Source organism: Temnothorax curvispinosus, unplaced genomic scaffold (genome assembly GCF_003070985.1).
Source record: "Temnothorax curvispinosus isolate PA1 unplaced genomic scaffold, ASM307098v1 QBEX01010899.1, whole genome shotgun sequence".
Classification (NCBI taxonomy): Eukaryota; Metazoa; Arthropoda; class Insecta; order Hymenoptera; family Formicidae; genus Temnothorax; species Temnothorax curvispinosus.
Genome location: NW_020220679.1, coordinates 48,124 through 65,952, shown reverse-complemented (window position 1 = coordinate 65,952; position 17,829 = coordinate 48,124). Strand labels below are relative to the sequence as shown.

At 38.2% G+C, this 17,829-nt stretch overlaps 1 protein-coding gene across 1 annotated transcript in view; it reads left to right on the top strand.

Annotated features, from left to right (window-relative positions):
• The first annotated feature begins 3,029 nt into the window (after window positions 1–3,029).
• The window catches only part of LOC112460854 (ABC transporter G family member 20), a 54,255-nt gene continuing 39,455 nt past the window's right edge, over window positions 3,030–17,829 (top strand). Inside the window, exons 1-2 of the mRNA XM_025025759.1 lie at window positions 3,030–3,257; window positions 8,429–8,678. Of these exons, the coding sequence (XP_024881527.1) occupies window positions 8,593–8,678 (86 nt within the window). The 5' untranslated portion in view covers window positions 3,030–3,257; window positions 8,429–8,592. The remainder of the gene's footprint in view (window positions 3,258–8,428; window positions 8,679–17,829) is intronic.

The following is a 17,829-nucleotide window of genomic DNA, read 5'->3' as shown; positions in this document are numbered from 1 at the left end:
AAACATCGAATTTTTTAAACTTGAAATAAATTTTTCTTTTTATAACATATGTCTATTTTATTTTGTCATTTATATAAAAAGTCGTGCCAGTTAAGCAGGAACATATCAGTTAGATGCTACGAGAGTTAAAATCAAAACTCTCAATAATATATGCGCTAAACCTGCAGAAAATTTTACATAGCACGAATTAACTCTACTTTGACATATACTGTAGAGAAAAATTAAAAAATTTTACAATTTATTCAATAGTAAGTTTGTCGGAGAACAACAACGTTGATAAGCAATTTTGCCACTTATTACGTGATGTTGTATTAAAAAGTTTATTTTCGTCTTCGATGATTATAGCTAGAAACTCATATAGAAGCATATTTGGCTTGGAAGCCAAAGATTAACTGCAATCATGCGTTCAGTAAAATATACCGAGAACACGAATATAACAAAGAAATAGACGTCTTATCTCTTAAAATTTTTGAGTGCAGTAAGATAATATGCGGCGAGAAAATATCACTCTAAAATGTTCTACATAACTCTCGCTACTTTTAGGTATATCTTTAACTTGAAATATTTTTGAAACTATATATAAGAATGCCGCTTAGTTAAAAGAACGTTGTAATCAATAATTAACCTTTTATAACATATGCCAAGGTTACACGTGCTGTGTAAGTATTTCTGTAGATTTATCTGATGTAGATTATAATAATTGCTACAATTAAATTATCGCAGTAGAATATTACTTTATACACCAAACATAAAATTTGCATTATATCCTTACGTAATTTCTATACCTCGCTGAAGTTACAGGCACTCACAGGTGTGTTCGCGTTGCGTGAACTAAATATATATAGTGAGATCGCATGGCTCATCTGTGAATAAATGTGTAATAATTAAGTTAACGACTAGGGAATTTACTGAAGGCATGAGATGATCTTGCGAACATTCTAGCCGCCCGCGATTCCAGTTTTTTTCTGAATAATTTTCGCGATTAAGGATGATTATATTCGCGGTCACTCATTTTAGTCATCGTCGCGATTAATAAGCACTGCTCTTAAGCAAACGTGAGCACTCATTGTACATTTTGTGGGCTATACTGTGAGCGAGAAGTGTGTCAAGTTTAACGGCACTTAGTCAGGCAAAGCAACTGTCGCGAAAAAAAGAGCGACTAATGTCGAAATTCTGTTGGAATTTTTCAAAAAAAAATTTTCTTTCCGTTTCATTTGGAAGATCCATCTAAATGATAACTATTAAGCATAAAATGGCCACGCACGCGGAAGATCTCACGGAGCACGGACCTGCAGGCTGTATCTGGTATACTTTCGTTTGTGACACACACATCTCTGCGGCTTAGAACGGACGGGTGAGTATATATATATGTATGCGATATCGTTGGTTCAAACGAAAGTGGCTGATGTGAACCGTTCACGTACACGCGCGTGCGATGGAGAAGCAGGTTTTACGTACACTAGCAAATGAAACTTTAGCTAACGCGTATACGGATAAAAGAACTACTCTTGCGCGTATATATTCGTGTCACCGTGTGTGTGTGTGTGTGGACGACGAGTTTTTTCACTATATTACTTGCATCGACCTATTATACACGATTCAGACCACATACTAGCATGATATTTTATTTTTCAAAGATACGTATCTAACTTTTCGACTCGCCCGAGTGTTTGTCGTTTTCAGCAATCTTTCGAGTGATGGCTCGCTATTTCCATAATAAATTCTTCATTCCTGCTTAAAATAACAATTTTGAGTGATTTAAAAAATTGTGTCTCTTTGAGTCACCAAGCGATGTAACAATACTCCGATTGAATATGTGATTCTCTGCAACTTTGAACAAGATGAAGGTCTTATAATTTGCATCAAATTTGCATCTAAATTGCATTCAAACAGTAGCGTTTAAACAAAAGTCACTTTGTGAATGAGTAAAATAATGCCTTATTTTAAATGTAACTACGCCAAAAGCGTCTTTTATATAAATATATAAATATCGCTGCAAAAAACGTCTGATACGAACGGATCAAGATCACAGCTCTCGTTGGCGCTATTGCGCGTCAGTAGATATAAACTGCGCGTATAATTAAACATACAATTTACCTAGAAATCATGAATAAATCATACATATAAATGAAATGCGTGCAGTAATTACTGATACTGATTATTAACGCGAATAAAAAAAAATGTGCTTATATAATCATTTAATTGCAGATCGAGATGCACTTATCTGGGTTAACATGCATCCTTGGATATATTTCCAACGTCTGGACAATAGCGGAATAACAAATTCGCGTCTGCTTCAGTTGGATTATGTAGAAATGATATATAGACGATATTCTAACGACATTTCAAGCAATGCGTGTAGATAATTTAGAAACGTCTTACATGACATTTAAGATTTCGCAATAATACCGTTGATACTTGCGGATAAAGGTAAATTTATCGATGGCGGCTCTATTCGGTCATTATTTATATTATTCGCTCTATGGAAAATCCTTCTTGCCGATTCACGCACCAGGATTCCAGCGACGAGAACCTCCTACTTTACACACGAAGGAGAAAGCAGGAACGCGGGATTTAAAGGATCTTTAAAAAATGTATAAAATCCGAGTTCGCGTAGCTTGAGAATATAACTATCTCCTGTGCGAAATCAAAGTCCAGCACACTTTCCAAGATGGCCATTTGGGATTCTTTCTCAATCCGTGGGACTCGATCTTCTTCGGCAAGGCCGTTCATCCCTCCACGATAGATATTTTTCAATCGCAGATCCTGTAAACATCTCTGGAGCGAATCTCTAGTCATTAATGTGCGGTACGTTTACATTTTCGCGTTCGCTATGTGTTCACGTGCACACATAAATCGCAGTCAGCAGCCGGTGATTCGTTTATCACACGTCAGGTGAATGCGGCGCGGCAGGGCGACGGTGGATACCACCTTTCTTGCGTGCACGTGTGCCTCCGAAAGCGTGTGTTGGAGCGGAATCGCGCGCGCGCCCGCGCGTCCACGCGTCTCTGTTGCTCAACCGGACTCCCCGTCTCGACGTCAGTGCGAGAAATACGTTCAGACCGATCGGTCGTATTGCACATCCGCGGCCGCGGTGAGAGCTCCGGAACCGCTCCTCCACAATACGGTGCACGCGCGAGGCACGCCGAAGGGATCCCGCGCGAGCCTGACGAAAAAAAAAAAACGGAGCTCCCATCCTTCCGAAGGGCTACCCCGAACGGGAGCGGAACGCACCTCCCGCGACGAGCCGCGAAAAGGTGCGAGAATCCCCATCGCGAAAATAGTGATAAGTCTCGTTTTCCTCAATGTGTGAAAAGTTGGATCTTCTGATATTTAAAAAAAATTAAAAAAAAAAAAAAAAAAAGCAGAAACCGCGCTCTGTTCAACGAAAAGTAGTCTCGACTTTCCTCCTCGTCGCGTAATTAGTTGCCGAAATGTTTGATTTTCTGCAGTGAAAAAAAAATGTTATAGACAACGAGATAGTCGATGGAACGTGCGCAGGTAAAGGAATCGGACACAGATGATTAGGACGCGCGGTCAAAGTGGGGCAAAATGTTTTAACGTTGAAAACTGGGAATACGCGAAGACTGAGAATAGATGTGAAATGAATTCGAGAGAAAGTGTAAACGCGTACGATGCCTGAAATCACGTCCACATGTTCGATATTACGTACTCAATTAACATCAATTTATAAGTTTGCCGAGAATACATCGATGCAAATGAAACGCCAAACAAATTTTGCAAACTCGAGATACGACGTCGACAGTTTTTTTGTTTTCAAATTTGGTCAACGGATTTTGTAGCTTGCATATTAGAAAAACAGATATGCTTCTCCGTATACCGATATGTTTTCACGGAGAAACATATGCTAGAAATTAATATCTTCGATATCCGAGAGCGCTGTCTTTAGTAAGAGTTCTGATCTCAATTCGAATGCATTACACCGCACTTTCCTACTTTCATCGCTAACTGAAAGATATTAATCTCGAGAAGACGTCTTGAAGCGAAAGGGATAACGGATCCTTTTAAAAAATTGAATAAATTTACGATTTTCGATGATTTTAACCACGACACTATAAATGAAGTGGAATTAAACAATATACAGTTGATAGAAATAATAAACGAAATTAAAAATGTTGTAAAGTTATAAAAAAAAAAAATTAAAAATTCACGAGAAAAGAGGAACGTGTATGCGTAAGACGACTTTTAAGATTATTTTTGGACTTTTGGCGTCTACGTACAAAGCACAATAAAAAAAACATTGTTAAAATCTGTGTAAAATGTATTAGATAGTGTAATTAAATATTTAATATTATACTGCACCAACAATTTTATCTATATATTGCATGTTGCAACATCGAAGATTACATACGTATTAGGTAATGCAAAATGTAAGCCCTGCGGGTATCTCGCTAATGAGTCGACGACCGTCAGCGTCATACGTACTTATAGTCATGTACACGACTAAATTATATGTATACAGCATTTGATTTAAAAACTTTTTTAAATTAATTATTACTGTTAGTAGGAATTTTCCAGATCGTCAATAAAATATATTCTTTTTTTTTTTACGAAATTTATTTTTCTGAGACTGGCTATTATTAGGCGCTGTGTAAAATATAATAATGTTGACGTAACGTCAATCGTTAAAATTATTATAACCAATGTACGCAATTGAATATTAATGAACAATTGCGTAACAAATTGAGAGAATATCTTGATTAATTGATATTAATTTTCTCAGACACGAGGATTAGACATATATTTTACATAGTGTCATTAATCAATAAGAAGCAGATCTTTTTGTTATGCACACATATACACATATTACATGTACACATATACGCACACGTAAAGTTCTTTATAAAAGAATTTTAGAAATAATACCGAGTCAAATGTTCAACGATTTGTTGAAGCGCATCGCGTTACGCGGTCTTTTATTACGCGTTTGATTTTTTTGCGGTGATTTTGACGCGATTCTTTCAATAACTGCGCATTAATAGATTGTTGTCTAATTGTTCGCGACGTCGCGTCGCTCTTACATGCCGTGTCGCGTGATGCGAATAATTCATTCGTTCAAGTAGCACGTGCGATCATTGTTCCTCGACTGCACACGCTGAAACCATACGCGTCCGTTTTTCGCGTCGATGATTTAATAACGACATCACACGCAACGAGAAACATCATCTCAAAAATTTACGTCGGATCAAAAAAAATTTTTGATTAAAATTATAATTATTTATTACTTACGGGGTTTTTTTTTAACGCGACAGAAATTATTATTTCGCGATTCAAATAATTTGCGTTAAATAGCAACGTTTAATAACAACGGGATTTCAAAAACTATATATTACGGTTATGATAAATAAGTAAATCTATTTTGTTGACAAAAATTATGAGCGAGCCAATAACGATTGTCGCATTCTGCTCTCGCGCGATTTAAGTTCCCATTTGCTAAGAATACCCATTGTGTCGTGCGGTTTGCGGTATAATAGGATTTCATTTCCCGAGATTACACGCCTCTCAAACGCGTGCAGACATTTAGCATATTTTCAAACATTAATATACCGGCGTATATTAATTAGTCGAGCGTGTGCGACATTCAGGAATGCCGTGCGCTCGATCGCCTGAAATTTCGCTTTCATGAAAGTAAGTCGTGTACTTCGTTCGTTGCACGTGAACAATCGCAAAGATTAATACCACGTATAGACAAATACCTCATTATTCTATCAACCAAATTTATAGTTGCAACATATCATTAAAGTAGGTAAACCTACTTTAATGTAATCTTTGAACGTTCGAAGAAAGTTCTTTATATAAAGTAAAGTTGCTGTAAAAATTTTTACAAGGCGATTTATTATTAGATAACAATAAAATAATTATACGACAGAAATGAGATAAAGACACAAGAGTTGCATGAATGTAATAAATAATGGTGAGATAAAAGAAAAGTATTTTACAAAGATAAATGAAACCATATTCTTCGGATCCTTGGTGAATGTATAAACGCATCTGTGAATTAATTAAAATTAAGCTAGAGCTTTATGATAATCTTTTCCGCCGGCATCCGGCTTAAGGACGTTCTCTCGTCCTTATACTAGAGAAAATCGATTTTTTTAGGATTTTCTTGAAACTGTGAATATATGTTAATTTAGGTGTGCTTTATGCGTGGTATAAATTTCAGTACCTCTTCCGGTATAAAAAATCAAGATACTGAGCCTCAACGTTTCAACTTTTACTAATGAAAAGGTTTTTCAGGCCAAACGGTAAGAGATACGAGGTTGGCCAAGAGGACTAAAGTTGCTCCTCTCGTCGAGTTCTATAAGGAAAAAATGCCAAAACTAAAAAAAAATAAAATTTTAAATTTTTTTTTGAAACTTTGAGGCTCAGTATCTTTATTTTTTATCCCGGAAGAGGTACTGAAATTTATAAAGCGCGCATAAAGCACACCTAAAAATTAACGTATATTTACAGTTTCAAGAAAATCCTAAGAAAATCGATTTTCTCTAGTATAAGGACGAGAGAACGTCCTTAATGGCTCTTTGCTTCTCTGAGAAGAAAGATCGACCGAAATCATCGGGCGAGAGTCTCTTATCTTGAGAGCGACCGGTATTTTCCCGCTTTCACAAAAACGTCTGGGACATTTTTCAAGCAGAAGTGAGGCCAGTAATATCTGTCGTCGCGTATATACACACGATTCCGCCATTCAAGAGAAACGTCGATTCGTCAAGGTAAACGCGGTGCAAAGTCCCACAAAATTCTTGCGGCGTTAAAAATCTCTATTCGCATGGCAGGAGTCGATTCTCTCTCTTTCTGCTTCTCTCTCTTTTCTTCTTATTTGCAATAACATCCGTCAGTAATATTCACAAGCAGCCTATTACGTATACGAGGACACGTTACTTTAAAATTCCCTACACATGATCGGGGCGATTGCGACGTAGATTAGATATGTTGGATCTTCCTTTTCTCTTTCTCTCCTTTTTCTCTCGGTTTTTCCTCACGCGATCCCGCAGAGTGCAATAACACGTAGAGGCAACTGAATACCGGTGTAATTGCTAATGATAAATACGATAACGAGTGAATCACTAGAAAAATTCGAATCACTAGACGGGTGATGGTGCGAAAAGTAGTCGCGCGCTCTTAACGCGGGAAGAATTTATTACTTGTGTTGCCGCTACAAGAACGTCGTCGTGATATTGTCGTAGAAAAATCGTGAATAAATCTTCTTGTTATCTAGTAACAGTATCTCGATTACGTTATGAATCGTCACAACGATGATTACTCAGTTGTTATTTTAGTTGAAATAATCTAAATTATTTTATCGCCTTGTAACATGGCGGTAGGAATTTATTTTTTTAAATTATATAACACTTCTACTTACAAATATTATCCTTTACTATTTTTTTTTAAACGGCAAGAAAAAAATCTTCTGATATCGCAGCAAAGAAAATTACTGAATATCGGTCAGATTCTTCTAACGCAACGATGAAATTTTCTTACATCAATTTTCAGCGACCAAGTGTTTTCTATGGTAATGATGGGATTAAGTAACATCTATGAACGAACTGGATCGGCACATTCACGATCTCTCACTTTCGATTGCTACGTGACGACGAGGCGGCGCGCACCTACTCGTTGCTACTGTATATATATCGGTATCCTCCGTGACGCTCGAGATATCCTAACAAGCCAAAGAAAATGATCGCTATTTCCAACGACGGCGGCGTGGCCGCATTTTCTATTCCAGTGGCCGACAGATCGTTATATACCACGCTTTCTTCCTAATGACCTCGAGCGTGCACACTTCGCTCGGCCGCGATAAAGTTGCGTTTAAAGTTTCACTTTCCGTTTATTGTCATTGAATGAGCGCGCGCTCATTAAAGCAATTGTAATTTGTAATATTCCCCCGCGACGGGAAAATCAAGTTTCCTTTCGCGGCTCGCGATGTTACGATATCGAGGACGCGGGGTCGAAGATCATTTCAGGTTTCAAGATATCTACAGAATACTTAGAAAAAAAAGACATTTAGGAGAACATAAAAGTAAAAACAAGAGTTTCCTATTAACATAAACTATATATAGTATTATAGTAATATTGTTCTATGCGTTGATTTATTGGTTCTTGGACCAATGTTTATAAATCGAAGTCGGTGTAAATTTGGGACGCGATATGTCGGTTCACGTCATAATCAGCAATTTGATCAAATTTCAATTTATTTAAAAAAATATTCAAGATAGTGTTAAAAAAAAAAAAAAAAAGAAAATCATTTGCGAAAGTTGTCACTGATAATGGAAAAATCCACTTCCGTTAAACGGCAAAAAAGATGTAATTTCGAATGCACGAGGCGGAATTCGTTTGATTATTCAATATATCTCGTCGTGACGCACATCGCCAGTAGGAAATCTCCAATAATCTATTTAACTTTCAGCGCGACGCACCGTGCCGGGTGACGTGTTTTTAACGTGGAAACAAAAGATGCAACGTCGTTGTTGAATCAGGCAGCCAGAACTTTCGCGCGTGAGTTCTCGCGGAGATTCTCAACCCGCATCAAGGCCGTTCGCGAAGTGAAACAATAGTGGAAGCGCCCACGAGATGGATAACAAAGGATTTCAGAGTGAGGATCAGGTGCAACGGGAGAAGATAAGGAAAATGTTCAGCTGGACTGATGGACTTACCAGGTAAGTCACATACAAGCATGTAGACTCAAACGTGACGGAAGAAATCTCTCAGATTTTGCGAATATGCTTCAATTTTCAGGTGCAAAAATTATATTTAATAAGATTTCTCTTTATGGAATTAATATATATATATAATATATTGTGTTTTTTTTATTTATAATATATCATATTTCTTAAGTATAATGTAAAATAAAAAATAGTGTTAAAAGTTATAGATATAATTAAGGCTGTGTCTGGCAGATTTTTTCTGGAATATGTATAAGAGCGAATTAAGGTAGAAACCTGAAAATTTGTCCGCGCAGATATCAATATATTTGGGATTTCGTTTCACAAGGTTAGCTAATTATACATATCGAAATTCATGTATACACGCCGAACATATTTTACGGTCCAGCGGAACTTTCTTCGGCGCCGGTTTCTAAGAAAGCTCGCGCCGTGTGTTTGCGCATGCATAATCATCGGGGATTGCCAATCGTGCGATATTGCAATTTCAGTTGCATTATGCGCGACTTACGCGACGACGCGACGCGCCAGCATGCAGGAGCGAAATCTGCGCGGTAGCAGCGTTTCCGCGGGATTTTGTAATCTACCGCAAAAAGAGCTAGCCGACACGGAGGGAACTTAGACGAATTCGCTTTGAATACAGATGATTGATTTATGTTAAACAGGCGGAGTAGCCTTCCAACGTCAGCCGGAGATATGGGTATCCCGTAACTCGTCTCTCGCATCCCGTGTCTCGCATAAGATAATTTCTGGGAGATTCCGTTTACGAATCGCTTGCTATTTACAGGCGAATCGAATTCAAGCTTGAATCTCTCAAAGAAGATTTCTCGAGGGAGAAAAATCGCGGTTCGAGATCAATCGCGATTACTCGAAGCGCGAGTTTTAGGTCACCCCTCGCGATACGTAACGCGCGCACTCGCGGGATTTTTTTTTCTTCTTCTTCAGCGTAGTTCTCTCGTCGTAGGAACTTGCCGCGTGCCACTCGGCAATGGGTCCTGCGCGGCTTACTTACTTCGGCGGGACCGAGTTCGCAATCGCGCGTGAAAGTGGCCGGCAATGGCCGGCAAGTGCAGCGAGAGACCAGGCCGCGCGCGCTTTGCCTGACTACAGCATTGTGCAGTGAAAGGACAAACGCACGCACGCACGCACGCACGCACGATCGTACGTAACGCATCTTCACCGTCGAGACATTTTTACGGCGGATTTAAGTATTAGTAATAGTTTACGTTTGCTCTGTGGGGATACCGCGTGCCAATAATTAAGGTGCGGTACAAAAAAATATAAGAAAAATACCGTGATGAAGTAACGTATCGAGAATGCAAAAAGAAAAAGGAAATGCATGTGTATAAAAAGAGCATACGTGAAAAATTATGAATACGGAAATATAAAAAATCGAAAGAGATTACATAAAACGAGAAAGACACGTAATATTCTTATTTAAAGCGATTAATTCAGAGTTTCGATTACTTCAAAGAACATTGAAATTGTCTTATTGAGTTGGTGCGCATCAGTTTTGATAAATTGTAAAGAGTAAATAGTAATTTGTAAACAAAATATTTATTTAACGATATACATGTTAGCTCGCCTCGGAGACTCCGAGAGAGATAATTCTAGGAAGCTATTACTATAGACGTAAGATTGGAGTAAGCAAAGTCTTTATTTAACTTGATTCTTTTAGCTCTTTTAACTCTTATATCCCTCTTATCCTTCTGCTTTTAACGCATACCTATGATCGGATCGCGGTTCTCCCGATATCGAAACACCAATACACATGGAGGTTCAGGAAGGTTTTAAGAGACAACATGTCTCGCGAACGAAATGCTTTATGTCGTTGCATAATCCCAACAAATGTGCGCTATTATGTGACTAGGAAGTGTGAAACTCGAAACGCGTGATTTGTTCATTATCCGACGTATGGTCTGGTGAATGCACGCAACAGATGCCACTTTAAGTGTCATCCGAAGCATAAAATTGCGACGCATTCTCTCTGCCGATTGTTATGTGCCAAGCGTGAGGGCTTGGCAATTTTCAGCAATTATTCATTCGACAACGCGAGATATATTGACTACAAAATTCCATATGCTTATATGAAAGGAGATTTCTTTTATACATATTTTAAGTCAAAGTTTTTTTTTAACACTTTAATCTAAATTTAAATTTATAATTCGAAACATATGTTACTTCTTAAATTTCTTTTTGTTTAGGGAGTGTAAATTTTTTTTATTAGTCTCTTTAATTAGTAATTTGTTGTTTCCTAAAAGAAGGTAAAAAAGAAGAAATAAATTTAAATTATTTAAACAAGAAAAAATTTAAGAACATATGCTTAACATATATGTTTCGCATAGCTCCTCAAAATTTAAGTTTAAATTGAAGTGTTAAAAAAAACTTTGACTTAAAATATGTATAAAAATACTTTTAATATTTTTTCATAAGCATGTGATGACACGTGTGGAATTTTGCGTTATCGAATAAAAAATTGTCGTAAATCGGAATTACCTCAACGGAAGAAGGTTGCCGGATCCAAAAAATATTCATACTGCGGATAGTAAAGAAGTAAAACTAAAAATGATTATAGCGCGCAATATAATCATCTTTAGCGATCGATATCGAGATCGCAGAGGCTTATCCTCAAGTGTATCTTCAAAGATACGAGTGTATCTGCTAGGTATTTCTTCCAAGAGATGGCACCACGACTTCGACTTCTCGGCAGGACTTCGAGGCTCAAATTAGCATAAGCGTTTTTCTCGCGTTTCGCAAATGCCTTGAGACGCGAAATGATTAACTCGTCGACCTATTTGTCGCCGCCGTTGCGAGCGTGGATTTAATGACACTTCTAAACCGTCGCCGTTTCTCTTTCCAGCAAAATTGCCGATAATTATATCGATACAAATAAGATTTTTAAATAAATTTGCAGACTGTTATTAAAGGAAGCTATTATGAATTTCGTTGAATAAGTTTTAAAGGATATTTCATTAAAATTCAGTCTAAAGCTGCGTTTTGACGTTTTCAGCGCTGTAAATATCATTCTTTTTTCGTCATGCACATCGAATATCAAACAAAGATGGAGCGATGCTTTCAGCGCTGAAAGCGTCAAAAGAAACGCAGCCTAAATGCAATAAAAATAGGAAGATTAATTTATTTAAGACTCGATTTAAACTTCTTTATTTTCAACAAATAATCATGAAAATATCCAGTAAAAAAAAGACATCAAAGACATCAAAGAGTCCGTTTTTGAGAGATTCTTTAAATATACATATTATATATTATTTTCTTTTTCTCTATCAATTTCTGTTCTTTCTTTATATTAATCTAATTAGTCATCTTTACTATATATACGAAGCGTCTTAATCGCACAAAGACAAACGCTGCTTTTGCTTGCATTGACGATAGAGATAATAATATTAATAATATTTGTCACCAGTCGAAGGTCACGATCGTTCCGTTTAATTTTCATAAGTGTCTTATTTTTTAGCGATCGAATGATTAGCGAGAAAAATTATTCGTGTGAATATGTACGTCGTGTCTAGCATGTTCGCTTATTCATCCTTCAACATGTCTCTTCAGCAAACGGCATTGTTACCATTTCTAACGCTCTACAACGCTTTTTCTCACTTCTGATGTCGACGAGACAAAAACGTACATCGATCAGTTGTTCTATACAATTAAATTTATATGCTCATATACATATGCCCATGTGTGTGTGGTTAAGTGCTAGCCAATTTAGTTCTAAAGTACCAGGACGTCTCATAAAGAATTCATTGAAATTTTTTGCAAACGCAAATAAATGGATTATACACGTGTCTTTATTATTTCTCAGAAATAATCTTCTTTTTTTAAATCTAATTTAAAATTTAAAAGAGTTTTCTAAGAATTTTTAAATCTATAGATATATGCGCACACGATAGATATGCGATGAAATTTTACACACGGAACAAAATCTTAAAAAAACGCGAAATCTCTGAAATGTTATTTATTAAAAAGCATAAAAATGCCATTAATTTTCAGAAAGACACGGAAAATTTACCATTGATCTACGATCGTATAATATTTTCACTTTAAACATTGCCTTCTATGTCATTTACTGTGTTCGGTGTTTGTTTATGACGCATATATGTATCATTCGTTGCTCGGGCTCTACACGTCATGGTTCGTTCCATCTGTCTACAGACCGTTTACGCAATAACTTCTTCTTCTTCTTCTATAGCTTGTTTTCATCCACTCCTGGACATAGGCCTCTTCCATTTCCTTCCATGTCTTCCTCTCCTGTGCTGTCTGCATCCACTTCTTTCCTGCGTAGCGTTGGATGTCATCTCGCCATCTCGTCTGTGGTCGGCCAATGCTTCTTTTGGATTCTCTTGGTCTCCATTGCATCAGGACCTTGGTCCATTTGGTGTTGCTTCTCGCAACATGTCCCGCCCATTGCCACTTTTGTCTACTTGTTCGTTTAACCACGTCGGCAACTCCTGTCCTGCAACTTCTTCTTCTTATCTCTTTGTTTCGGATTTTATCCCTCAGGTTGATTTTCAGCATTGCTCGCTCCATTGCCCTCTGACAGATTCTTAGTCGGTTTGCGCTGTTCGCTGTGAGAGTGATTGTTTCGAGTCCATACGTCGCAACTGGTAATATGCACGTATCATAAATTTTCCGTTTGAGGTTGATTGGGATTTTTGATTCTCGGAGGATGTAGCTTAGTCTGCCGAATGCTGTCCACGCCAAGCCGATCCTTCTAGTGATCTCAGCTGTCTGGTTACGCAATAACTATGACTCAAATATTGTAATATTGACGCACAAAGATCCATGTATGTTTTATTATTGTATTTCGCTTTGTATTTCGTTATTTATTGTATTTCGCATCACGGTTATTAATGCACATTCCACATGCACGTGTTGGATTACCGGTAATTTGTATTGTTCCAGCATTTAACTTGATAAGGGGTCGAAACGTAGTTGATATCTAATAAAGTTTTGCCAGTCAGGCCGATTAACATTCTCGTTGTATATAAATTATTATATCAATTCATGTTGTCAAATTAATATGTATAGAATCACATTCCTCGTAGACGAGCAACCGATCTTATCTACAAAATCGAATCTTCTGAAAACAAGTTGTATCTGCTTTTCTTTCCCTTTCTTTTCTCTCTTTCTTGCTTACGCATCCGTTGAATAAACGTGATTTGCTGTATCGCATAAATGAGCACGTTCATAGTAGCTGGCATTAAAAACATCACGCTCGTTTAAGTTTACTTTCTGACACTTCCATTTCGATAAAAATTAATGATGCTAAATAAGTAAAATTTCTTAATAGAATTTCGATATTGGCAAATAATTGCATATGGTAATATATGATAAACATAAAAGGATTAATTATAAAGCATTGAGCGTTAGCAATAACGACACATAATTAATGTGATATGTCTCATTCTCGTTTTATTAATCATTTGCTAATTGCACATAATTATAGTACGCGATACAGAAGAAGAGATAGCAACACATTAAATCTTCATTAGTATTTATAGACAAATTGTTATAAACTAATTAAATAATTTTATTAAGGTTCGATCTGTTTTGTACAAAGATATAATAACACTAATGCGATATTTTAATGATATTTTTAACTAAAAACCCAAAAAATTAATCCCGAGTTTCTTCGCCGTTCCTTCTGAGCTATACATATATATTTGCTTATCCTATTTTTAGGATATAACTGTATGAAAGTGTCTCAACAGACACAACTTAAGCTTCACTCATATTGAAGAGGCACAAAAGGTCTCTCATGGATCGTTCTTATATCCATTGAATCTCAGAATATCGCGATTTATTGGACGAATATATCTAGCACCCAATTAATACTTATTTATCCAGCTTAAGCTTTAGTGGCGCAGGCAAATAGCAAAATGTATGCATATATTCTCCGATATCGATTGGCATTACTACCTTCGAAAAGTAGGCGCCTGTTTATTTAGCTAATTGCTAGTCAGCTATAACGCTTAATGACCTGTCGATATGATGGCCATAATGATGCGATGCGAGGTATACTGGTTCGAAGGTTACACGCGCATGTATAAATCCGATGACGCAAACAGATATGGATTTTTCGCGCCTTTGTTTAGCGAGCATCGGCACGTCGATCAAATTTTCGCGATGATGACCGAGCTCCGTCGCGGACCAGTTTTTAAAAAGGTTATATACCTATCGCAGTTTCTCATTTCGTCACGTTCTCCGAGAGTCGTCGAAAAATTGGCGAACATCATGCGTCGTGCGCGATTGTAAATCAATAAAAAGACACGTTTTCCCTCCTTGAGTTTTGCATCATTCCTTGAAAAAAATTACGAGTCACTAAAATGCAAGAGGCCAGCGCTAAGTGCGATCGTGGCTTATTTGCTATACTTTTTCACACGACCGGCGATAATCGCTATTTAAACAAATTCCTATCTTTACAGCTACATATTTAACGGAGAGATGCACCTTTGGTCAAGGTAATCTGCTTGCAACATTTTTTAAGTTCTCGCAATGTATACAGAGTCAAAAGAATTCACGTGTGATTTATGGAAAGTGTTAAAACCTGGCATGCATTTTCCTCTGAGGCGCATCGCCTCGCGAACAGCGCGATCTTGTTTAATTATGGACGCGCCCATTAAGCACGTTATTACGTGAGTATCCGTGGTAAAGTTTCTCTTACTCTGTTATGTCACGTATCGTCGTTAATACCTCGTCACCGGGACACGAAGGATCCCCCGGAGGCCGCGCCACGCGTCTCAAACGTGTGAGGATCTCCAGCCCCCAAGTTCCGCACGTGGAGGACGGAATTCACGGATATAGGTATATATCCGAATATCGATATCGGCGATAGTCGCGATATCGGCAGTACGATACCTTCGTCGGTCATTTGATCTCTTCCTGGGATTTACGTAATCCGGCGCGGCAGCTGGACTGACCGCTTTCACATCTACACCATGTCTTCGGCCGCGTTTAGCGACCTGGTTCGTTGATAATACCATGACATTTTCTCGTTTACGGGCATTGTCCGTTTTACCGTTCGACGCACTTGTAAGCGCGACTGAAGGATTGATCGTGAGGATTATTGCCGCGGTACTTCCGACAGACGCGGTGAATTGCGCGACAAATTGCATAATAATAAGTACGTAAACGCGTCGATAATACGTGACAATAAATAGGTGAAAATCGACCGTGTTATTACATAAAATATGAAAATAATAGCAAGATTGTTTAAAAAAAGATTCTAAACGGGTCAAGGCTGCTTGATGTCGCACTGGATGGCGGAAAGAATGTAATACGTCCCTCAGATTGCTCTTGGGAAGACCGATCCTTGTCTCCGTTGTAATGAGGATCGCGTGCTGTCGCCTGACCCGATAGCGATCATGCATGCGCACCGAAGCGAAGACTTTCGCTTTTACGCGAACGGATCTACGAAGATGTACTGCAGATTGGTGACGTGTGACTTTGAATTCGAGATATTTGCATAAATATTTAGCAAACATTCTCGTCAAATTTATTTATTTGAATGTATAATCTATACAATTAACAGTGCTGCGAAGAGAAATATTCATCGATTTTCTTTTAGGAACTCTATTTGTCGAGAAAATGCAAATTATTATGAAGATGGCCTGCTCGCAAAATTATTACTCGCGAACTGTTTGAGATGCGGTCATTAATATTCGATACATATTGATGAACAAATGCAATGCGTGCATATGTGTGCGCGAATTATTAACGTTCACTTTTAGAACTGTCCCAAGCATGCGCAAGTATTTTTAACTGGCGGCTTTCAATCGAGATACAAGAAACACCCAACGTTTTTAGTCACAGCTGTACCTTTATGGCATCCAGCTGCATTTGCAAGATATTTTTATATCGAGACTCTTGCATTAATGCTATCGAATTCGGGCACGTTTAGCCCGCGAGACACGTACGAAGTATATGATAATGTTTACGATTTTATTTTCAATCGCATACAGCTGCAGAAAATAATACATGCTGTGCTGCGTGACAATTTTCATTATTTAGATGATTCTAAAACTTAATTCACTTTGAAGAGCTCGTAAATTTGATTTAACGGTTTATTATATTCCTTAAAGGAAAATGTTAATCTTACAAATGTTGACTAAAGGTTCTTAACATTTATTTACAACAGTCTGATAATTTCTAACCATTTAATGTAAATCAAGGAAGAGAAATGATGAAGATTTTTCAAGGCAATCTTCGCGAGGCGTTCGCTCATTTTGCATAACTTTCTAGTGAAACGTGATAAATGTACGAAAAATTATAAAATTTCGATTCCCCAGAGTTCCTCTCCCGTTAGAACCGCACAGGTTCAAGGTTATCCTCTTCAGAAGACAAAACTCTTGGTACTTTCGCTTCCAACGGGCGAACGTACCGGTTCCTTCGCTGGTTGATTATCGCATCCGCGCCGTCAGCAATCGAAATCAGCCGATTATCGCGATTAACGTCGGCGTCAGCAAAATCACCGGACCGACGTACGTCGATGCGAACGGAGAAAACGGCGTGACGTCAAACGGCGCAAATGAATACCATCGATAGAAGGGGGGACACGTGTGTGAAAATTAGTGATATATCGCGGTACACGCGCACTAGCTGTTGCCCCAAGGTCGAAGGATATCGAAACGGCGCTGTATACCTTCCGCGCGAACATCGCCGGACGCTTTCACTTTTCGGGGAGTTTGACATTAAATAAAAATTCCGCCGCTGTCAACCAGCATCCGCCTTCGCGTGGCGAGTCCACTTTCGGTTTCACACGAAACGTGAGCGCCCGTACGAGCCCGTACGAGTTTTTCCTTTCCTGATGCTATCTTCTCGCGTTAAATAGGTCATATCCTTTTCATCGAGATGCACGTGGCGAGTCTTCTAACGCGAGTCAAGTTTTCTAATGCGAGAACCATTGGTATAAAGGTGTACTTTCGCACGAGACGCGATTGCGAATTCGCGAATGCAGTGGTCCAGCAGACTACGGTTCGAGCCGGCTCTGATGTATGCAACCGGATGTCGCGCTTTACAAATTTCTCGTTGTATCATTGCCGGTCACAGCCAGCCGCGGACGGATCCGTTGCGACGTTCTTCCTTCGTTGCAGTCCCCGCGAAGCAAGCTAATCCGTGTAATTTCGTATCCGAG